Here is a 24,087-nt window from a genome sequence, read left to right as displayed (position 1 = left end):
GAGGCAGTCAAGGTGGAAAAGTAGGCTGGGGCAGACCACCTAGGACCTTTATCCAGGCCCGAGAAGCTTGGACCCAGGGGGAGAGCAGGCACACCTGGGATATGGCTCCAGGAAGACTGACCCAAGGAGAACATGTGTCAGATGAACATCCTGGGGGAGACTAGAGGAAGCGACTGAGAGCCACAGAGGACATGTTTACAAACCTGAACTGTCAATCTGCTTCATTCTTTTATCATAGACCATCTCATCAGGTAAGCTGCTACTCATTTTTCGTCGCCTGTTACCTTTAAAAAAAAAAACAACAACAAATTGGCTTTCCCTTATGGTTTTATTATCCACCCATCTTTAAGCTGAACTTTTAAAAAATCATTTTAAAATCATCATTCTGACAGAACAAATTAAAAAAGGATTCAAAGCTCATTCAGATAATTAAGAGTTATGGAACACTTAACAGATCCTGAACATTACTGGATTTGCAAAGCAGAATGAAAATTCTAGTGGATGGAAGGAAGAGACGAGTTTAATGTCCACTTACAAGCACTTACCACTTGTGCTGCTTTTTGAAATGTTCTGGTTCTGATGATGCTGAACCCAGTCACCTGTTAAGGTACAATAAGCAGCAGTTGGAAAAGTGGTATGAAATTGGAATTAAAGCATCGATGTGTGAAAGCACGTGAAGCTCTAGGGTTTTGGTAATCTCTCTCAAATTCAAATGCGGGTTTTAACTTGGTATGTATGCAAATACCCTGAGCTTGAACTCCTTCCAGCATGTCTGGTGGGACCAGTGTCTCCCATATTTCAGTCATCTGCACACTGCTGGCATGGTATCTGCCACACCCAGAGGTCAGGTGAAATGTCATTCCTTCCATATTTCTCTAAATCTAAAACTACTATAAATAGAACATTGACATCATGTGCCATATGGAGAAGGAAGCCTTAAACATTTTTAAAAAATAAATAACATCTTTAAATTTTAAGTGTATTTATATGTACCCCACTCCAGTATTCTTGACTGGAGAAGTCCATGGACAGAGGAGTCTGGTGGTCTACAGTCCATGGGGTCACAAAAAGTCAGACATGGCTAAGCGACTAACACACACACACGCACAAATCGTAAAAGAATCTCATATATGTATTATCATTATATATACTTAGTGGGTTCTTTGCAGAAACTTCATTATGATTTGACACCACCTGCCCCATGAGTTCAGCCCTGCTCTAACAGATGCCTACATGTTGGGCAGGCCTTCCACAGGTCGCTTGAGTGAAAACATCTTATGAGTGATGGGCAATTTCTGTTCATCGTTAGGATAGGCCTCCCCAAAATAATAGAAACCAGAACCATCTTATGAGGCAGAATATTATTAAGTAAGTTTTAAAAAGAGTCTTAAAAGGTGGTCTTTAAAACTGCAAAGAGACTTAGTCTGGAAGAACATCTGTTATTCAGGTTGCTACATATTAAATATCTTTATTACTGAGGCATTTGCTATGATTAAAAAGTAACATCTTTCAGGTTCACTTATTTGAGCAAATTAAATAATACAATCCCCAATACAGAATCCCAAAACTAGGACTCCTCTGGGTAAGTAACTGTAGTTTGGATAAAAGGGCCTGTTTCAAACTGGCTAATTTAAGGGTATAATATTGAGAACAGGAATCACACCTATACAAAAGCTTCCGGCTTAACCTAGGACAGAATCCCAAATGGATTAGATTGGGTTTTATTTCTGGAGTAGAAAGCCTCAATAGCAAATATGGGCTCTGTGCACCTGCTGAGTGTGGGGATTTGACGGTGCGGGCCTGAGAACCAGAGCCGGCACGTCTGTCCCAAGAACTGGGGCCTCTGCTTCTCTTAATCAAATTTTTTGATGTTATGATGATGGGACAGATGAGTACTCTATTTGCTTTCCACCCGAGCCACTCCCCCCAACCCTCCCCAACCCCCCACCTGCCAAACAGAGTTTTAATTCAAGATACAAGATACTCACACTCTCTCAGTTTTGCTTTCCATACAATTTCCTCAGAATCCATTTCAACCAAGAGTAATTTAAACTCCACTGGTTGCTCCAGATACACTTCAATATAACTTTTCAATTTTAAAAGTGAACCATCCACAAATTCAATTTCCTTAAAAAAAAAAAAAAGTGGTTTTCTTAAATTTACAAGTTGCATTAATTAACAACATAAAACATCAGATAAGGAATAAAGGCAATGAGAAGGGTTAGTGCTTCAGTGGACACCCACTGAAATTCTGACCTTGTAAATCCACTCCTTAACCACACCTCCTCTCACTCTCCCGCTTTCAGCCCCTCCTTACTCTTAGTGAGAACTGTTTTCCACCTCATTGAAGCTTCTAGTCCCATGGCCCTTGCTTTCCAAAGTGTAACTTTTCGGCCCTTTCCTGACTTCCAACATTTCATGTTCCCCAAATGGAACCTGTGCTCAACCATCAGCCACCCTCTCCCAGGTGCTTTAAGCTCCTCAGCACCTTTCTCTTAGATCATTCTCTGATCTGTCCAACTGATTTCACATTTACAGAACTACGTGCAGTGTTGTGTCCACATTCCCTCACTGAACACCACCTTCCCCCAACAAATCCTTTTATCACTATTTTATGCATAAAGGATCCCAGAGAAGTGAACGAATTTGCCCAAGTCCACATCTAAGTGGTGGAACTGGAATTGGAATTCATGCCTGTGACTCCAAAGTCTGAGCTCTTAACCACTATTCAGACTGTCTCCTGGCTTCCCGTGCCTCTGCTTCTCTCCAGACTGGCTAGCAAGAAATACATCTTTAAAAAAACATCAGTGAACTGCACTGGCGGTCACCATCACAAACTAATGCTCTTAGTCTGTTCCTCTTCCTTTCTGTTCCAAGTCACTAGTATTATCCTCCTAACCTTCCAAGGGTCAGTCACCAAGGTCTACAAAGCTGAGACAGCAGCTCCCCTAATCCCACTCTCCTAAATCCCTCCAGGTTCATTTCCCCAGAACTCTCCTGGGGCTCAGCCCAGCTGCAGGGTCCCGTGCCCTCCTTAGGCACCTGGGGCCACCTCTCCCAGGACAGCCTGGGAAAGCTCGTCTCTCCCAAGCTCGTCTCTCTGGAATCCAAGCCCAGAGCCAACAGCACCCACGAGAAAGCCTTCCTGGAAACCCACCGCACTTGGTCCTCGTCTCTAAAGGAACACCACGTTATAGTAACATTATTTCTCTACATGAATGGAGCATATCCCGCACCACACTGGCATCTTTGAGGGAAAAGACTGTGCCTTACTTATTTTTTAATTTTTAGCTCTTATCAGGCTGGCTGGTAATAGGCACATTGATGTCAGTTAAGCAAATCATTAATGGTATAAAACTAATAAGACACCTTATATTTACACGGAGTTTTACAACTCTCAGGAGTGCCCCAAACCATTACTTTATATGATCCTTACAGCAATCTTGGGAGATTATCCCCATTTTATAGGCCAGAAATTTGGTTAAGAGGGAGCCCACAGTTAGTGACAGTCTATGCACTAACTACATGACTAACTACGACTAGAATGCAGACCGTTTAAAGCCCTCTAGCTATCAACATCTTTTGTAAGAAACAACTCCTGGGATCCCCTCGGTCTCTTTCTGGGAACAGCCACCCATTCAATATGTATTCTTCCCTCTCCTAGTGGTTCTTAACCTTGGCAGCACATTATAGTCACCGTGGGAGCTTTAACAAGTCCAATGCCTGGGCCATTCCCAGACCAATTAAGTCAGCATCTCTGGAGGTGGGACCCAGGCCACCGAATTTTTTTTTTAAGCTCCCCAGGGAAATTCACACTCAAAAGCACACCCTTCTCATTTAGTCCCACCGCCCAGACAAGGCTGCAGTTTGAGTCTCATGAGTCTCTTGATGTGCCACCTGCTGGGGCCTGATCCGTGTGGAAGGGATGAAAATCAACCTCTCAGATCCCAGTGGGGAGATGGTAGCTTCAGGAGCCAAGGTAGTCAAAGCCGTGGGCAAGCTCTGCTCACATGTGTGGCTGGGCAGAGCACCCGCCTGCTTTGCACACTGGTTTCCTCAGCCGTGTTACTGTATGGCTAAATGGTTCAAAGCTTGTGCAGAAATGCTTTGAAACTGAAAAGGAAGGCTGTCCTGATCAACCTGATTGCTTCTACAGGGCACAAGGCCCTGATAATACCAACATAATAAAACAACGCAATATGGACCATTGCCATTAGCTCTCTTGCCTCCCACTTTTAATTTAATGGAAAAAAAACATGTTTTCAACTTTTCATAAACTGCAAAACAGACAAAGGAGGTAGACAAAAGGAATTTCCATGCAGATGTCCAGACTAGATAAGCTATGGCATACACCCAGGGCACATAATGAAAATAAACTTTAAAAATAACTAAGTCATTTCCGACAAGCCAAAATTGCTTACAAGTGTCGTGGTGTGCACAGTGAATGCTTCAAATCTAACAATTTATTCCCATAACTACTTTTCAAACGCCTTCCAGTGGGAAAAGCCCAATATCCTTTATTAGCAACTCTTTTCCATTAACCTTTAATGCTTTGCATGACTTAAACTTAAGTTTTGTATTCCTTTGAAGCTAAAATTATTTTAATAACTTAATTTAAAATGCAAGAAAACTGAAAACCTTTTCAAAGGGAAAGAGAAATGAAGAGTCTACTTTTTTGATGACTGCAGATGAACCCTGAAATTCAACAGCATCTTTGGAATAAACTGCAAGTTTAACAAAACAACTGCTTTCTTAGACACTGGGAAATAAAAAAGGAGAACAAAATGCATTATTTTTAAATATCTTCAAAATGCTGTATCTAAGAAATCTACACGCTCCCCACACTGCTATGCCAAGTTGATTTTTTACAGTGTCTACCTCTGGGGTGATCTCAGCTTCTGGCTCACTGATCAGCCTGTACTTCTTCCCATTCTGCAGCAACTTCTGGCAAACCGGAGGCTTGTCGATTTTCATGAATTTCTTAGAGGAGTGCTTTACAGACTTGGAAATATCCTAAAGGTGGAAATAGGTCTGGGTTTTGAAATCCATCACCAACAACTGTGAGAGTCGAAGTCAAGAACCGGGCAGTGCGTGTGCCAGCTGTATTATTTTCACGTCCTCCTACAGACATGACAGCCAGGGAGGATGTCCCACAGTGATCACAAGGGGTAAAGGCCCAGAAGTTGAGACATCTTTGTTCTACGCATCGGTCACGTAGCCCAACTTCTTCCCACAAAAACGCTACAGCCAGAAGTGTCACTTACACCCTGTGTGGCACCACCAATTTGCTTCTGAAGGGTCTGAGAACATTACATGAGCACTTGCACTACACATGGGCACTAATTCCACACCCATCATGTGAACAGAGAGCACCTCTTTTACTAGAAGTGGTTCCAGCTGACTCAAAGTTTGTCTCTGCCCCACACTTGATATGTCCCCATCCTTGCTGTCATTAACTCTCTTTCTGATGTGGCCCTAGAGGGGACCCCGATTTTACATGTCTTGTTCCAATGCTCCCCAAGAGGTGAATGTAATCTCTGGCCCAAGCTCCCTTGGTAAAGTAGCTGTATGGCTGAATATGAAATTTAGGTTTCTTGAAACAGAGTTCAAGGAAATCTTTTCCTACACAGGAAAAAAAAAAATCAACTGGAGAAGGCATAAAAATAAAACACTAGCCAGGAAGGATATCCTGCCTTCCCCATGCCACGCTCTCCATTGTCCTGATGGCAGCCTTCTCCACATCTGCTGATGTAATCAGCTCCTGACCCCAGCTTCCCAGGAAGTCTGGATAATGCTCTTTCAGTTAACTGAATTTACTTTTAAAATATAAGGTTCATTAAATAATAGTGCTTTTTCCAAATCTATACTAATTCTACTTTACATGTATGTGTGTTCAGTCGCTCAGTCATATCCAACTCTTTGTGATCCCATGGGCTATAGTCCACCAGGCTCCTCTGTCCATGGGATTTTCTAAGCAAGAATACTGGAGTGGGTTGCCATTTCCTCCTCCAAGAATTATACTTTAGGTGCAGTTATTTTTATACCACTTTGAAGGCTACTTTCCCAACTGAAAGTATTATCTTTAGTGAGATTACAGGAAGCATATTTTACTTTCTTAGGAGGAAACAAAAAAATCTATTACTTAAAGTTTTTACACTTTAATACATATTGCTAGTTATAATCCATATAACATTTTTAAAGCATGCAAATAATACAACCTAAAACCACTGGGAGTGGGTAGCTTGATATAAATTCTGTAACTCAAATTATAATTCACAAAATAGTATACTTTACAATAGCTGTGTCGATCACAATAAACTGGAAAATTCTGAAGGAGATGGGAGTACCAGACCACCTGACCTGTCTCTTGGGAAACCTGTACGCAGGTCAGGAAGCAACAGTTAAAACTGGACATGGAACAGACTGGTTCCAAATAGGAAAAGGAGTACGTCAAGGCTGTATATTGTCACCCTGCTTATTTAACTTATATGCAGAGTACATCATGAGAAATGCTGGGTTGGAGGAAGCACAAGCTGGAATCAAGATTGCCGCGAGAAATATCAATAACCTCAGATATGCAGATGACACCACCCTTAGGGCAGAAAGTGAAGAAGAACTAAAGAGCCTCTTTATGAAAGTGAAAGAGGAGAGTGAAAAAGTTGGCTTAAAGCTCAACATTCAGAAAACGAAGATCATGGCATCACTTCATCGCAAACAGATGGGGAAACAGTGGAAACAGTGTCAGACTTTATTTTTCTGGGCTCCAAAATCACTGCAGATGGTGACTGCAGCCATGAAATTAAAAGACGCTTCCTTGGAAGGAAACTTAGGACCAACCTAGACAGCATATTCAAAAGCAGAGACATTACTCTGTCAACAAAGGTCCATCTAGTCGAGGCTATGGTTTTTCCAGTAGTCATGCATGGATGTTGAGAGTTGGACTATAAAGAAGGCTGAGCGCTGAAGAATTGATGCTTTTGAATTGTGGTGTTGGAGAAGACTCTTGAGAGTCCCTTGGACTGCAAGGAGATCCAACCAGTCCATTCTGAAGGAGATCAGTCCTGGGTGTTCATTGGAAGGACTGATGTTGAAGCTGAAACTCCAATGCTTTGGCCACCTGATGTGAAGAGCTGACTCATTTGAAAAGACCCTGATGCTGGGAAAGATTGCGGGCAGGAGAAGAACGGGACGACAGAGGATGAGATGATTGGATGGCATCACCGACTCAATGGACATGGGTTTGGGTAAACTCTGGCAGTTGGTGATGGATAGGGAGGCCTGGCATGCTGCGGTTCATGGGGTTGCAGAGTTAGACACGACTGAGCGACTGAACTGAACTGAATGCTTAATTTTTTTCCACATCTGTTAAACCCTGATTTTGAATCTGAAAGGATAATTTTGAGTCACTGCTTTATCTTTTGTCAGTGTTCCACCCACCTCTAAGTCATTATAACTGTATTGACAGTGAGTCAGGGTATAAAAGGAGATTCAATCCTCTGTTTTCAATGATATAGTTCAGAACCTAGGCTAAACAACATAGATTTATTCTGCATTCTGGCAAACAGGTTCCATTACAAATATCCAAACCCTTCCCCTCAGGTCATTCTACCTTAAACATATTGGGTGCTTCATGAATATTTGCTGCTACAAAACCCAGAATGTTGAACCCATGAACCAAACGTCAACTTTTATCCAAAAAATTACTCTGGAATGAGGTGTGTCTTACTGGCAGAGCTTTAAGCCAAGGAGGAATCTCCAGTCTCCCTACATTTGACCCAAAGACCTGAAATGGCCCCCCAGTGTATCCAGAGCAGGTGCCTCGCCAACTGTAATGTCCCAGTCACCTGGGAATACTAAACAGGGTAGGCGCTGAGTCTGCAGGTCGGGGTGGTGCTGAGATTTGGCATTTTAAGGAGCACCCTTGCTGATGGCAACCAGCCGCTCCTGGTTCCCTGGTCCCCAAGTCACATGTTCAGCAGCAAGGCTGTAGAGAACAGATGGCCTTGGTTGTTCTCCAGGCAACCGTCTCCAAGGCCAGGCCTGCTGGGTCATGCCACACCCACCTCTAGAGAGCTATTTTCCTATCTGCTCTCCTCCCAATGGTGTTCAGGTGTATAATACCCATGCTCCATGGCTCTGAGGACCTGGCACTGATCTTATAACTTCTGTGAGTGAGCATGACATCAGACCCACCATAGGGAGACAATTAAATCAACAGAGACACCCGGATCTTAGATCAACAGACATCACCCAGACCTTGTATAAAGTCTGAACACACAGTATGCAACATTTAGTATTCACTTTCATTGGCCTTACCTTGATGAAGGATTCATTATTGGTTGCTACATACACTCGAAAAGACAAGGACGGGTTATGGTCGATGGCTTTGTACAGAATCACTGCCCCGTGGTGGAATACCGTCTCTTCGCTTTGAACAACGGGTCCCACAGGAGAAAGAGAGCTCACACGCCATTTGACGTGGGTTGCAGAATGGTCCACAGTATATTCTAATGAGGCCCCAGTACTTTTAACATGGAAGACTTTGAACGTCATGTTGGCATCTCGGTCTGTCAACACATGAAGCTGAATTAGTGTTCTGGGCATTGCATGTGTTGCACATATACTCTCACACGTCCACACATGCACACGCCAATTAAACTTTTAGCAAACAAATACTCACGACCCAAGCAGAGGGAATGTGGAAACTGAATGGAGGTAAGACAGAGCGGGTCACATTTAACATCAAACAAGGGTCCACCGACGGCCCAGGGCTTCACAATGAGGTCTGAATATTTGCTCCAGGACAAGACGCAATACTTGATATCAACTTTCCCGTTAACCTCAAATATCAGACCAGTCTCCGTGCACTGGTAAGTTCCCTCTCCATCCACCTTCAGCCTGTATTGGATAGATAAGAACACCTGTCAAGTCCTGATGTTTGTTTAGGAGAGGATTTCTTAAAAAAATTTTTTTTAATTCATTTTTTTGTTGTTGTTTAATTTCACTCAAAAGCACTGAGGGAACTCCACGACATTTTGAAGCAGCATCACAATCAAAGGAAACAATCTAACGCTTTCCCTGGTGGCTCAGTAGTAAAGAAGCCTCCTGCCAATGCAAGAGACACGGGTTTGATTTCTGATCCGGGAAGATCCCACCTACCTCGGAGCAACTAAGCCCGTGTGCCACAGAAGAGTAGCCCCCACTCCTCGCAACTAGAGAAAAGCCCACAGCAACAAAGACTCGGCACAGCCAAAACAAATAAATAAAATTATATATATATATATAAAGAAAACAATCCAAGAAAGTACATAAAATGTGCGAAGTTAAGTTATGCTGTTTTGTGTTTCCCCAACTTGGGGTTATTTTTACATAGACAGATAAATTACGAATGGTATCATGTCTCCTGTATTCCCAATGACTCACAAAAACTGTCCTCGGGAAAGAAGCCTGGGGGTCACCAGTTCATTGTGTTTCTGGAGAAAAAGCACAGATATAACACATATGTAAATGTCATTTTCTTCAATAAAGCAAATTAAAGAATCATCCTTTATAATTAAAAACATACTTACATTTTCAGCATTACAGTGTTCACAGTGAGATTGGATTTTATTAGATTCTAAATGATAGAGAAAAAAATTTTACTTACAGGAATGTGACTGGCATTTTTGGACAAAATTTTTTTGACAAATATATATGATATGACCATATCACAAAATTCAAAGATATAGGACCCCTCAAGCAATAATGAGACTATTTTGGAGAATGTAAATTCATACCTGAATTATAATGCTGTGTGGGCAATTCTTTATCCTCCCATTCTTCAACTGTAACAGATATTGTCACACATGTATTGGCATAAGTCAGTCACAGGGTAAATCAGTTAAGCCCCACCCCCCACACCCAGCTTCACAACCAATAGGAACTTTGTGCTAAATCACTTCAGTCGTGTCCAACTCTTTGTGACCCTACAGACTGAGGCCTGCCAGGTTCGCTGTCCGTGGGATTCTCCAGGCAAGAATACTGGAGTGGGTTGTCATTTCCTGCTCCAGAAGATTGTCCCGACCCAGAGATTGAACCTGTGTCTCCTGCACTGCAGGCAGACTCTTTATCTTTAAGCCACCGGGCAAGCCCAACAGGAACCTTAAACGTATATGAAACATCTCTTTGAGTGGATTCGGTGATACAAGACACTTTCCGTTTTTGAGTCTCGCTGTAGGTATAAGGCAGCAGTTTCCAAACTTTTTGGCACGAGGGACTGGTTTCACAGAAGACAGTTTTTCCATGGACTGGGGGATGGTAGGACGGGGGGCGGTAGAGGGGGTGCAGTGGGGGGGGTGTTTTGGGATTATTCAAGTGCATTACATTTATTGTGTACTTCATTTCTATTTTTATGACATTGTGATATATAATGAAATACTTATACAACACATCACATGGCAGAATCGGATCATTAGGCATTAAAGTCTCACAAGGAGTGGGCAACCTAGTTCCATGGGCAGTTCACAGTAGGGTCTGTATTCCCATGAGAATCTTGTCCCACCGCTGCTCTGACAGGAGGTGGCACTCAGGCGGTAACGCAAGCAACGGGAAGTGGCTGTAAATACAGATGAGGCTTTGCTCGCTAGCTCACCGCTCACCTCCTGCTGTGTGGCCCGGCTCCTAATGGTACCAGACAGTGGCCCAGGGGTTGGGGACCCCTGGTATAAAGCAGGAAAATAAGCTTGAATGTGAAAGTTTCCATGCACCCTACTTTGGCACATTAAGTCTTTAGCTGATCTTTTGACACTGAAACAATAGCTCTCTCATCTCACACAGGCACAGGGTGAACAGGATACATCAGAGAAGATAAGAGGGCAAGGGCACTGCCTCACTCTTACCCTGAGCAGACGCTTCCTCGGTGGAAGACTCTCCTAGTTTCCCATCTGTGAAGACAAAGAGAGCTCAGGGCGCAGGTGGCCATGGACAAACTCTTCACCAGTCACTCCTCGGCTAGACCAGTGTCTCAGGCTGGACAGCCGCAGGCCCCAATGAAGAGTCCCTCAGAGTGGTCAGAAGTCGGGAACTAAGCTGGAGTTGATATCCCCAAGACAAAGCCTGACTGGCATCAGCCCTTCAGCTTAGTATAGTTAGAGATGAGCAGAGCAGTAAGAGAGGAACTGATGTCTGATTTTAGGCATGTTTAAGCTGTAACTGTCTTGTAAGAGTGTCTGATTTAGCATGTAGACTCTTTCCATTGGCTCCCCACTACTCGTCTCTGGTCAGCCTCCCTGCATTTACTGCCCTCAAGTCACTCTGAACCACTCTCCACACCAAAGCATGCTCCTGCCTCAGGCCCTTTGCACTCACCGTCTCCCAGGCTGAATATTCACACTGCTCACCCAGTCACATCCCTGTCGTCTCTGCTCAAATATCACCTTATCAGAGAGGCTTTCATGACGTACCACCCCTCTCCCTGACACATCTCTTCCCCCTTTCATTTTCATCAGGGCACTGCTCACCACCTCGCACATGATAAGCTCAGTGTTTCTGCTTCCTGTCTCTCTCCCCACTAGAATGTAAGTTTCACAAGGACTGTAATCCCAGGGCCTGGTAAGTGTTCATTTTCTGAATGACTAGAATCACAGAATACAAAAATACATTATGAAAGGGAACAGTGGTGAATCTTCCTATTATCTACACCAGATACTGGTTTATAAGTTTAGGCTTAGTTACGTATGAAATCTTTGTCTATTACTTTCCTCATCTGTTAAATGAGAGTTAACGTAATACCACTCCCCAGAAAGACAGAAAATTAAATTATAGGTAGGGATTGCGCCTGGCACTCAGCAAGCAGTCAGTGAGTGCTATTATTTTGCTATGGTGATGTGTGAAACTCAAAAACATTAATAATTCTGAAGCAGACAATAACCCTTCACTTGGGAGATGATCTAATGTGTTGAATACTTGGTTTTATATTTGAAAGATCTGAACAACCTTTGGGAGGATGAGTCCCATTAGTGAGACAGGCATCTTGAGCACACGTGGAAGGTCCAGGCCACCACCAATGCCCAGAAGCAGTGGACCCCCTCTCTGCCCACCCAGGACCCTGGCTCCAGTCCTTGCTACACAAGCTGCCTGCTCTCAGGACATCACATGGAGACCAGGGGTTGAAAGACAGAACCAGATTTTAAAAACAGCATTAAAATGAAATAGAAAATAGAAACTAAACGTATTCAGAATTCTGGACTCAGAATACCATAGATCTGAAGGTTCTGAAACACCGATCCAAGTCCTGCACCAGAAAATCTTTCAACCTTATTCCACAGCCGCTATCCTAAAAAGCATAATAAAATTCTAAATATTCTATTCAAAAGCAGAGACATTACTTTGCCAACAAAGGTTCGTCTAGTCAAGGTTATGGTTTTTCCTGTGGTCATGTATGGATGTGAGAGTTGGACTGTGAAGAAGCCTGAGCGCCGAAGAATTGATGCTTTTGAACTGTGGTATTGGAGAAGACTCTTGAGAGTCCCTTGGACTGCAAGGAGATCCAACCAGTCCATTCTGAAGGAGATCAGCCCTGGGTGTTCTTCGGAAGGAATGCTGCTAAAGCTTAAACTCCAGTACTTTGGCCACCTCATGTGAAGAGTTGACTCACCGGAAAAGACTCTGATGCTGGGAGGGATTGGGAGCAGGAGGAGAAGGGGACGACAGAGGATGAGATGGCTGGATGGCATCACTGACTCGATGGACGTGAGTCTCAGTGAACTCCGGGAGTTGGTGATGGACAGGGAGCCCTGGCGTGCTGCGATTCATGGGGTCACAAAGAGTCGGACATGACTAAGCGACTGATCTGATCTGATCTGATCATCTACACTGCATTTCATCCACATACCATGTTTTTGTGTCTTGCTATTTGCCTGGGGAGCTGAGAAAACGAAAGTTGTTAGAGAAGCCTAACTGCCCAGCACAGTCTTCCAGCAGGTCTTCCCAGCCAAAGCAGAGAAACTGATGCACTTCTCTCCAATACATAATTCTCGGCTTCTCTTTAATCCATGTGATTCAGGTGACTTCAGGGCTCACAATAGAAGGTATATCCAATCAGAAGGATGATGGGTGGGCCTGCACGGCCAGTTGGCCCACCCACAGAGAAGCAAGCAACCCAGGGTAGCCTATTTGGTCCTCCCATCTGACCTCAGAATGGAGGTGAATGGGGGGTATCTTTTTGACCTCTTCCCCAAGGTGGAGGATAAAAGGTCTTTTAACAAAGAGAATAACCTTGGGGAAAGGCAGGGCCCTGTGGACAGCCCTGGACATCCAGGTGTCTCATATGGCCAAGGGCCAGGTCCAGCGGCTCCTGACCTACATGTGCCCTGTCTGACAGCACTGACTCCAGCCTCCCATCCAAATCTGAGCCTAGCTTGAGCCTCATGGACTCCTAATGCCTTCCACCTGGTTGCCACCCTGATGAGGCCCTGGGCCAAACCTGGCTGCCAGGACCCTGGGGGCCCTGCCTCTGGATCCAGTGTCTCCATGGCCATTTACTCAGTTATTAACCAGGGACAACAAAGAAGTGATCCCAAGACACAGCCTCTGACTTCATTTCTATTCTAGTCCAATCTATGGAGGCTGGACTTCTGATTGCATTTAATTGGATGAAATAATCCTTATTATGTATAAGGAGGATTGGAAGTAGGAAGGCTGGTATACATTATTCCTTATGGGTATCAGATGGTGACATCTACTCCACAAGTGTGATACAGAAATAACTACAGGTTCTTATCTATACACAACATGACTGCAAGGAGCTTACAGTTACCTTCATGGATTCCCCACTGGGAAACTGCAGAGAGAATTAGATTAAATACAAGATTTCTGAGTGAAAAGACTTCAGTTATTTTAAAATATTATAAAGACACCCCCTGACTGCCTTGTTATAGTATTTGTGTTCATAAGCAGATAATAGTCTAAGAACTGGGAGGGAAAAAAATCCTAAAGCATAATAAAATCAGTTAAAATAAAAGCTTAGTCATGCAACTTAAGTTCTTCACAAAACTTTGGCCCAAAAGCAAATTTTATATTTAGAATCTATGTCTTTACAGTGGTTTCATGACTCAAGTTGTTCATAAACAGCCAGAACAGCAAGCCAGAAACTTTAAACCACATATGGTACCACATTTTCAGCAGTGAACACTCTAGTCTGTGATTAACTGTGAGCAGTGCCCACCACGGGAGGAAGCAGAGGCTGTGGCTGTAGATTTTGGTCAGTCCCTCAATCTCTTCTCCTTTGGGAACCGCAGAGCAAAGCCGCACACGAAGACCAGGAACACACCCCTTGTATTCCAAGTGTACTGAGCTCAAATTTTCAAAATGCTTATTCATTTCCCAGTGTTGAACCCAATCTGACACAGAAAAAGATCATAAACAAGCCACTTGCAACTTAAAAATCTCAAAGCCTATCCTTCTTTCTTCCTTTCAGTAACAAAAAAGAAAGTCAGAAGAAGGAAGGATATACTCACTTGTTTTTTCTGGTTTTGCCTCTTCATTATCTACGGAAAAAAAAAAAAAAAGGTTGAAATCATGTCATATGAAATTCATATGACAACTAAGAAAAAAACACACAGGCTAATGGAAGAATAGGTGAAGTGTTTGCCTCACTAATAGCAACCATTTCCTGTCTGTCTTCCTCAGCTCATCCTGTTTTGCCACTTTACTTGCCAACTAGAAATTATTTACCATATAAGTACTCTTCGGTACGTCACCAAAAGGACACTTGTAATTACTATGTCCTCGAGCAATATCAGTGACATGGGCTTTACAGTAAAATAAAAATAAAGGTGTCCATGTTTAACTAGAATTCTGTTATTAAAGAAAAACATACACAGATAACTCACCAGATTCAGCTTCAGAACCGCTCTCAAAGCTGCTGTCCTCACCTTAAAAAAAAAAAAAAAAGGATACACAGAAGCACACAATGAATAAAAAAGTAGGAACTATTTTTTTAAATTGTACATATAATAAAACAGACCCAAACTCAACTAATTTCCTCCTTTTACTCCATTCTCACTGAGTCCCAAACTAGTCTGGTTTACGAAAAAGAAGGCTTATCCTTCTTTGGAGCTGGATGAAATATACTTTAATTACTTAAATATGAGCCCAAATCATACTTTGGCTGCAATAACCACTTTATTTGGTGTCATCCAAGTCTCATCCAGCCTGACCTGCCTCTACTGCTCCCGTCTTGCCTCTGCACTGTGCATCTAGAAGGTTCCATGCACAAGTTCAATGATACAACAGTGCAGAATTCTGTAATGCAAAATGCCATTTCCCTGAAGCACAGGACAAAGAGTCTACTTCTGGAGTGACCCCAAGAATGTTCCCTCCCTTTCCTCACCCCCAACTCAGCCCGTCTGTCCACTGCAATCAGGCTTCTGTTCCCACAGTTAGCTTGGAATTCTTTCCCCGATGTCCCCAAAGGCCCACTAACCCCAGACCCATGGGACAGATCCATAGTTCCCAGCGGTAAAGGCATCTAGCAGCCCTTCCTGTCCACACAGCTCTCCCATCTATCCTGGTTCTCCACCTACCTCTGTGTGTCTTCATCTGCCCTACTGTGTGTCCGACTGTTTGCCACCCCATGGACTGTAGCCCGCCAGGCTCCTCTGTCCATGGGGATTCTCCAGGCAAGAATGCTGGAGTGGGTTGCCATGCCCTCCTCGACGGGATCTTCCCACCCAGTGATCAAACCCCAGTCTCCTGCACTGCAGGCGGATTCCTTACCATCAGAGCCACCAGGGAAGCCCACCCAACTACTAATACCCAGGCTCCACTTCCCACACACACCCAGCCTTCTTTCTACCTTGAGAGCCCCACAAGGACCTATCATCTACTCCCAAAGCGGATTCCAACCCCCACCTCCAAGGGTGCCCTGACCTGTTCCTGACAGAGCAGACAAGCACCAAGGCACCTCTCTCTCCCTCATCCACCCCCTTCAACTGCTCCTCCTGCTTCACCCTGCTTGGGATCCCCTGAGTAAGTATGTGGGAAGCTATTAATATGATTCTCAGATCTTCCCTCGATATACACACGCTAACAACCAAAACCAAGGACAGGCAATAGCTATACGGAGGAAAGAAAAGATTTGAGAATAAAGATGAGAACAATAATATAGCCCCTAAGAGCAGCTTTTCTGGGGTGTTCACTATGTGCCAGGCACTATACAGTATATATACTTACTCATTCACGTGTATTCATTAATTACATTTATGTACTCATTTTGCATATCTGTATTTACATATATTTATGTAAGAGCTTTATATACGTTAACACATTAGCCCTCACAACTGCCCAATGAGGTAGGCTGAGGTCAGTTAATTTCCTTATGTAAGACCACCACCACCACCAACCCCACTACCCCTACTCTCCACCCAGGGAGTCTGAAGCTAAGATATCAACTTGGGTAATCTAGCTTGAACTTGCATTCTTAACCATGGTGTTTCACGTGCAAACATGCTTCTTATTGCTTCAGCAGTTTAACACCCAGGACCTGGTGATGGACAGGATGAGTGGGAAGAAGGGGAGGAGGAGGCAGGTTCCTCATGAGATGATTCCTGAGTGGAAGGCGAGGCACTGAAACAGGGCTGGGAAATCAAAAGTGATAAGACACGGCCTTGGACCTCCAGGGCTTGAAGCACAGAGCAGTGGTTCTCAACCTTGGCTGCACACTGATGCCACCTAGAGAGCTTTCCACACACACACAGCCATGCCTGGGATTCTGGCTTCCTTGCTGCTGCTGCTGCTGCTAAATCACTTCAGTCGTGTCCAACTCTGTGCGACCCCAGAGATGGCAGCCCACCAGGTTCCCCCGTCCCTGGGATTCTCCAGGCAAGAACATTGGAGTGCGTTGCCATTTCCTTCTCCAATGCATAAAAGTGAAAAGTGAAAGTGAAGTCACTCAGTCGTGTCTGACCCTTAGCGACCCTATGGACTGCAGCCTACCAGGCTCCTCCGTCCATGGGATTTTCCAGGCAAGAGTACTGGAGTGGGGTGCCATCGGCTTCCTTAGGGGGTACTAATTAACTAATCGGGGCTAGCATTTTTGGTAAAGGGCCCCAGATAACTGGAATGTACAGCCAGGGCTGAGAACCATGGACTAAAACCAACCCACCATAATCACTTCCTTGTTCCCCAAGCTGTACCCCAGCGTGATTATGACTCCTTCCTCCAAGTCTCAGACACACCATCCCATTGCCTGGATAGCCCTTCCCCAGACCCCACCTCCAGACCCCAAGGTATCCATGAGAAGCTAGCCCAGTCACTTCTGCTGACCAACTCACTCTGCTCCACCAAGTCAGATGAGCCGTGCCTCTCTCCGATCCATCCGTATATCCCTCTGTCAAGCAGTGGCCGCTTGCTGAGCTGTTGGTGCCTGAGCCTTGGAGGACTGAGGCCATGTCTCACCACCTGATCCCCCTAGCACCCATCCCTAGAGATGCTCCATGAGATGCTTTGCCCAGCTTTAAAGAACCGAGCAGCCCCCACCATGTCTTTATCTGCCAATTCCCTTGCAATCTAGGACTTCTGCATGTATGTGTGTGCGCGCATGCATGCTAAGTCGTGTACAACTCTCTGAGACCCCATGGACTGTAGCCCACAGGCTCCTCAGTCCATGGAATTCTCCAGGCAAGAACACTGGAGTGGGTTGTTGTACCCTCCTCTAGGTGATCTTCCTGACCCGGGGATCGAACCTGCGTCTCTTATATCTCCTGCATTGACAGGCAGGTTCTTTACCACTAGCGCCACCTAGGAAGCCCCTAGAACCTCTGCAGGGATTAATTCTGCCTGGACCAGCCCCAGGTGAGGCCCACCTTCTGCTCCAGGTCCCTGGGAAGTGGAGTCTGGGGCCATCCCTTCAATTCACCTTCCCTCTGATTTGGGGCCTAAGACTCCTTATTCTATTTCTGCTTCTCTGCCCTGCAAGCCCCCTCAAGCCCCCAGGACCATTTTTCTGTCTCATGGCACATATCTGAGAACTAAATAAGATGTCTGTGGAGAGTGACCAGCCCGGGGCCTCATACACAGTAGTCACGATTTTTAAGCGGTAGCGGTTTTTACTACCAGGTCACACTCCTAAACTCTAGTGACAGGCCAGCCCAAGCCTGCTACCACCAGCACTAAACCCTCCCCACGTTTGTGTAGGTTAGAGCTCTGGCAGCTGGATCCCTGTTTTGGGAAGCTAGCATGCAAACAGCCCCCAACTCTGAGTTTCTTTTCTCTCATTTTCTCATCCTGATGGGTTCCACCTTGACTACACCCAGCTGTCCTGAATGCCAGCCTAGATCCAGACAAAACCTACACCCCTGTGACCCATTTCATTCCACTAAAAATAGGCTAAACTTTTAAAAATAAACCTTAAAAAAAATTGAAAGGAAGGACAGAAAGGTGGGAAAGGGAACAGAGGCAATGTGGCAGCAGGCAAACTGAAATCCCAAGTCCCATGCCCTCCCAGGGCTAGCAGCCCGGTCCTCAGCAGTGAAAGTGTGGAGTCCTAACCACCGGACCGCCAGGGGATTCCCACCTACACTTCCTGACCAGCCTCCCTTCGTCCAGCTGAGAAGGCTTCACCCCACTCTGACCTGAAGTGTCTCTCCCCTCACTCGAGAATCTGAATTATCTACTACACTCCGCATTCAAACGTTTGTAACTCTCAATTTCAGACACTGCTGCCAGCAGCAGGCTTTCTCCTCCTTCCTTAGACAGCGGTCCTTGCACAGTCTCCTTCCAGTCTTCATTTTGGTTGCATATTACGAAACCATCATTCTCCTACTTTTTTATTTGAAAGGGTATTTAGCACAACTTTAGGGACCAATCTTCTTTAGTCACTAGGAACACGGAAACCTCATAAAGATAACTGATGTAATCATCAAACCAGTACAAAATTACCTTGATGAAAAAGGGGGAAATACACTTAATCTTCCAGATATAAAGATAAAAACTCCCATCTGGCAACAAGATTGCCAGGTGGCCCTGTTTTCAGAAATGACAAGGGCAAGGAAACAAATTAGAGGGACAACTTTTGCTACTTGTCCGTCCTAAATATATTCTGTTGCACATAAACCTAATCACAGGAGTAAATCAAGCATGCAAAGACCACAGTCCCAGAAAATGGTTCGGGACGAACGGCCCTGTGACTTCTGTGATTTCTCAATCACAGAAATAATTGAGCTTAAGTTTTTTCAAGAAAACATGGATTTTTTTCTGGATGACAAGCTTTGGATTTTTTTCTTCTGATATAACTTTTTTTATTTTTCTATAACAACCTTGAGTGAGTGAGTGAGTGAAGTCGCTCAGTCGTGTCCAACTCTTTGCGACCCCATGGACTGTAGCCTACCATGCTCCTCTGTCCATGGGATTTTCCAGACAAGAGTACTGGAGTGGATTGCCATTTCCTTCTCCAGAGGATCTTCCCAGTCCAGGGATCGAACCTGGGTCTCCCGCATTGAAGTCTGCACACTACACAATTCAAAGTGTACAACTCAATGGCTTTTCATATATTTACATTTCCCTGGTGGCTCCAATGGTAAAGAATCCGCCTGTAGTGAGGGAGAACTGGGTTCGATCCCTAGGTTGGGAAGATCCCCTGGAGCAGGGCATGGCAACCCACTCTAGTACTCTTGCCTGGAGAATCCCCATGGACAGAGGAGCCTGGCGGGCTACAGTTCATGGGTTCGAAAAGAGTTGGACACGACTGAGCAACTAAGCAACAACAACTGTACATCCATCACAACGCTAAGAGTTGGACACAACTGAGCGACTTTCCCTTTTCACTTTCATGCATTGGAGAAGGAAATGACAACCCACTCCAGTGTTCTTGCCTGGAGAATCCCAGGGACAGGGGAGCCTGGTGGGCTGCTGTCTATGGGGTCGCACAGAGTCAGACACGACTGAAGCGACTTAGCAGCAGCAGCAGCAGGTTACTCTTGCCTGGAAACTCCCATGGACAGAGAAGCCTGGTAGGCTGCAGTCCATGGGGTCTGGAAAGTCGACACAACTGAGCGACTTCACTTTCACTTTTCACTTTCCTGCACTGGAGAAGCAAATGGCAACCCACTCCAGTGTTCTTGCCTGGAGAATCCCAGGGATGGGGGTGCCGTCTGTGGGGTCACACAGAGTCGGACACGACTGAAGCGACTTAGCAGCAGCAGCAGCAGCAGCAGCAGGTTAGTCCTAACTTTCCTTCCAAGGAGTAAGCATCTTTAATTTCATGGCTGCAATCACCATCTGCAGTGATTTTGGAGCCCAAAAAAATAAAGTCTGACACTGTTTCCACTGTTTCCCCATCTATTTCCCATGAAGTGATGGGACCAGATGCCATGATCTTAGTTTTCTGAATGCTGAGCTTGTGTATGAGGGTTCAAATTTCTCCACATCCTTGACAATTCTTGCTATTATCTTTTTCATTGTAGCCGCCCTAGTGGCTGTGAAATGGCATCTTTCTGTGGGTTTGAATTGTATTTCGCTGAAATAATATTGAGCATCTTTCATGTGCTTATTGGGCATTTGTACATCCACTGTGGAGAAAAGATTTTTTAATCCAAAGGTCCTATGCAATCTAGCCCCCACCTGTCTCTATAAACGCACTTTGGCCCTGCCACCCTTCCCCTCGCTCTCTGATTCCAGTCATCTGACCTTCTTCAGTCTCCACAAACAAGCACTGTGCACTTTCCCACATGGGGACATTTACACCTGCAAGTCTTTTGAACTCAGATAACTTTTGTCCCCACCTTTGCCCTGTTACCGCAATGCATCCTTCAGAGTTCAAGTCAACCATCACCTTCTCAGGGAAACCTCCCAGGACTACCCCAGCCAAGTATCCACCACCTGGTTTGGCTCACAGAGGACCCTGTATTAGGTTAGTGAAACCAATCTAGAAAATGGTCCAGTTGCCTCATCAGATAAATTCTCAGTTTCATTAAGTACAGCTTCATCACCGAATTTTAAGTTACTGATTTCTCTAGGCTAAGTAACCATGAAAGTTTAAAACTTAATCAGCTCTTTTAAGTAGAAAGATGAAAGTTCCTATCTTTCATGCAGATTGCTTGAAGTGAAACAGAAAAATTAATTGTTATTTATCTTGCGATGAATTGGTTATTTTATAAAAATTTCATTTGGGCATTTACCAATGTTAATCATATCTCTTACCTGATTTAGAGTCCCCTGAAGTATCTAGGTTGGGGCTGGGGTAATCTAAATTTTGAGAAAGAAATCAAGTTTAGTAGTATAAATACAAGGATAAAGTAGAAGTTTGTGTTCATTTTTGTAAAATATTGCTAAACCAAAAATAACAGAAGTATCCTCTTCTATAAATCACGTCTTTAAACCCAAAGCAGCACTGCAAGTCAAATTAACATCCAGTTACCAATGGTAAGCAAGGCCATATTCTCAAAGGAAAAAAGATTTAGACCAAGCAACCTTAAGCCTTTTCCAAGAGAAGGCAAACAGAAAGCCAATAAACTTTATAATGGCCTTTGGTTGGGTCCCTGGCAACCTCTTAGTTCTGTGCCAAAGGAGTGGCACTCTTTGATCAACTTAGCTGCTCCCCAAAAACATCCCTGGTGATTAAGTAACTTGACACCAGAAAGGGAAAAAAAGCACCTGGTTTTAGATTTTGTAATTGAAGAGCAGACAATAGTGTTACTATAGAAAAGACTCAGAGTCCTTTCCCACTGAACAGTCAATTGATGCAAACAACCATCACCGATTTAGTGAAATGACACAGATAGGTTAGAGGTGAGGATCCAGGTAAGTTGGGACCAGACTAGGGAGGACCTCAAACGCAATTGAGAAGAGCTGGCCTTGGGGGGTGTTTCTCCTACAGGGAGAATTACATGAGTGCTTCCAGCTGAAATGGGCCATGGTGTTCCCAAAGATGCTGGTGGACTTTGGGGGCGGTGGGCGGGGGGTACTGTTGTTCAGGATGCATTAGACTCCAGAGAGTCTAAAACTCTGCTGCAGAGATTCAGCTATGAAGTGATAAGACCCGAGGCCAGTGTAGGTGCATGGGAATGGAGATATTATAGTAAAGGACAAGAAGGGGTAAGTGTTGCAGAAGTTACCAACAATATCAACTAGAGCAAGAGTACTTCTGTGTAGGGAAGGACTGCCACTTAGTTACCATGCCCCTCATCCGTATTTATGCCATGCTCAATTAGATGGCTCATGCAACAGGACCTAGCACTCTTTCATTTCATTTGTCTGGAACATTCACCCACGCCAGGCTGGTGAACAGAAGGGGCTCGATTACTGGTTGACTGCTTCCCCTCGGCGCAGGCAGAGACTACTGTCCCTTCACTGACTTACTGTCCACCACGTGATGGGCACTCTGCAGAAATTAGGAGAAAACCCATGTCCTAGCCAACAGCAAGTGTGAGGACAAGGAAGGACCACGCAGTAGACAAATGAAATTAGGACCATATCAAAGTAAGGAAGGCGCCAGCACTTTGCTGGTCAGAGAGAGAAACTGAGAGAAGGGACTCAAGCCTCAGCAACCCCTAAACCTAGACCATGACCTTCTTTTAACAGCAGAGGTTTTACTTGATCCAGTTTCAGGGACAGAATTAGGTGTTACTATTTTCATTAAGTATCTATAATTGATGATAACACTCAAGTATTAAAGAAAATATCTACTCATGCATAGAACAATTATAGAATTCCATTGACAATGCTTCTCTATTCTTACTCTACTAAATTTAAAATAAGGTTAAAAAGAACATTAGAGCCAGAGTTTAAAAGGAAAGAGATGTAAGAGTATTTGTTCTCTATTCTTAAGTTATAAAAACCACAAAGGTATGAATTCTTTACACTTCATTGTTTTAAATATCTGTTGACAAATAATCTTAAAGAAAATTCTAAAAAACTGTCATTATCTTATCATCCTAACCTACTGATTATTTTAACACATTTCTGTAAGTTGGTGACTGCATGAATGTAATGAGGCAATTGCAGCCCATAAATAAAATGAATAAAGAAATCATTTTCTAAAAATGAAAATTTCCACACAGTGCAGCTTAAGTTTTTCAGTTACTCAACGTTGACTTAGAGTTCATACCTTTTTCTTCTAAAGAGCCATGGTGATCATCACTAGAACAAGAAAAGAAAAACAGTTTTATAAACGGATACTAATTTTATACAAATAATTATGAAAGTCTTCAAAATGATCATACTATGTTTCTCCAGAAATGTTGGCAGGTGGAATGACTCTCTCCCTCCTCAAGGCTCTTCTTGCCCCCTCACTCCCCACTCCAGCCGGACTCAAAACCACAGGGATAGAGGTGACTTTGGAGTGTGCAGGTGAAGCCCTGCCAGTCTGCTCACACCCCGGGTACCAGCAGCACCGCGCACAGGGTCACTGTGCTGAATCCCCACACCCCACATCTCCAGCCCATCCATCCACCTCGCCCCGCCACACTGGCCTCCAATCCCTCCTCCTGGTTCCTACAGAGGGCTGCTCGCCCACTCACTCCAAGGTCTCCTCACCTGCTTCTCCAGCCTCCTCCCTCCCATAGAGCACTTCCGGGAAATGAAGGGCCTGGACAGCTCCCGCATTCAATTAACTGGTCCTTCCACTGCCTGACCTGGTGTTTGCATCCCCACCCCGGCTCTGCCCTGCTCAGTCCCACGGAAGGTCTCAAGGGAGAACTCCCCATCTCCGTTTCCCACTCCCCATCCTCTCCCAGACTCAAAGCCACCAGCCTTTTGCTTTTTCCCACGTATGGAAACCACTCGAGCTAGAGGCACCGAGGACCCCTGCCCGACAAAGCCAAGGGGCCCTCTCCATCCTTAGGGACCACCTCCCTTTCAATGAAGCACGTGACAGGCTCCATGGTGGCTTCCAGCGCCCCTCACCTGGTCTCTTCCCTCCTCTCTGCTCGGTGGCCTCTCCCACCTCCAGGTGCTTCATCTCCCAGCTCCATCAGCTCCTGGCAATTTGCTTTGTCCCAGGACCACCTCAGTGCACCCTCCACACACTGCCTCAGGCCTGCCTTCAGGCCAAAGCTTCAGATCCTTGATCACTGACCCCTTCCCAGGCCTCCTCCCTGACTTCAAGGTACT

General features: G+C 44.7%; 1 protein-coding gene across 1 annotated transcript in view; it reads right to left on the bottom strand.

Annotated features, from left to right (window-relative positions):
- Positions 1–24,087, bottom strand: part of LOC109563010 (uncharacterized) — a 41,145-nt gene that overhangs the window by 5,870 nt on the left and 11,188 nt on the right. Inside the window, exons 3-17 of the mRNA XM_070786120.1 lie at positions 23,084–23,115; positions 21,178–21,222; positions 14,871–14,912; positions 14,496–14,525; positions 13,796–13,819; positions 10,878–10,922; positions 9,777–9,824; positions 9,570–9,616; positions 9,424–9,473; positions 8,681–8,898; positions 8,317–8,567; positions 4,879–5,013; positions 1,989–2,127; positions 546–599; positions 204–284 (exon numbers count right to left, since the gene is read on the bottom strand). Of these exons, the coding sequence (XP_070642221.1) occupies positions 204–284; positions 546–599; positions 1,989–2,127; positions 4,879–5,013; positions 8,317–8,567; positions 8,681–8,898; positions 9,424–9,473; positions 9,570–9,616; positions 9,777–9,824; positions 10,878–10,922; positions 13,796–13,819; positions 14,496–14,525; positions 14,871–14,912; positions 21,178–21,222; positions 23,084–23,115 (1,241 nt within the window). The remainder of the gene's footprint in view (positions 1–203; positions 285–545; positions 600–1,988; positions 2,128–4,878; positions 5,014–8,316; positions 8,568–8,680; positions 8,899–9,423; positions 9,474–9,569; positions 9,617–9,776; positions 9,825–10,877; positions 10,923–13,795; positions 13,820–14,495; positions 14,526–14,870; positions 14,913–21,177; positions 21,223–23,083; positions 23,116–24,087) is intronic.

The sequence above is a fragment of the Bos indicus genome, chromosome 1, assembly GCF_029378745.1.
Source record: "Bos indicus isolate NIAB-ARS_2022 breed Sahiwal x Tharparkar chromosome 1, NIAB-ARS_B.indTharparkar_mat_pri_1.0, whole genome shotgun sequence".
In the NCBI taxonomy this organism is placed as follows: Eukaryota; Metazoa; Chordata; class Mammalia; order Artiodactyla; family Bovidae; genus Bos; species Bos indicus.
The sequence above is the reverse complement of the archived record's forward strand: the minus strand, read 5'-3'. Positions and strand labels throughout refer to the sequence as shown.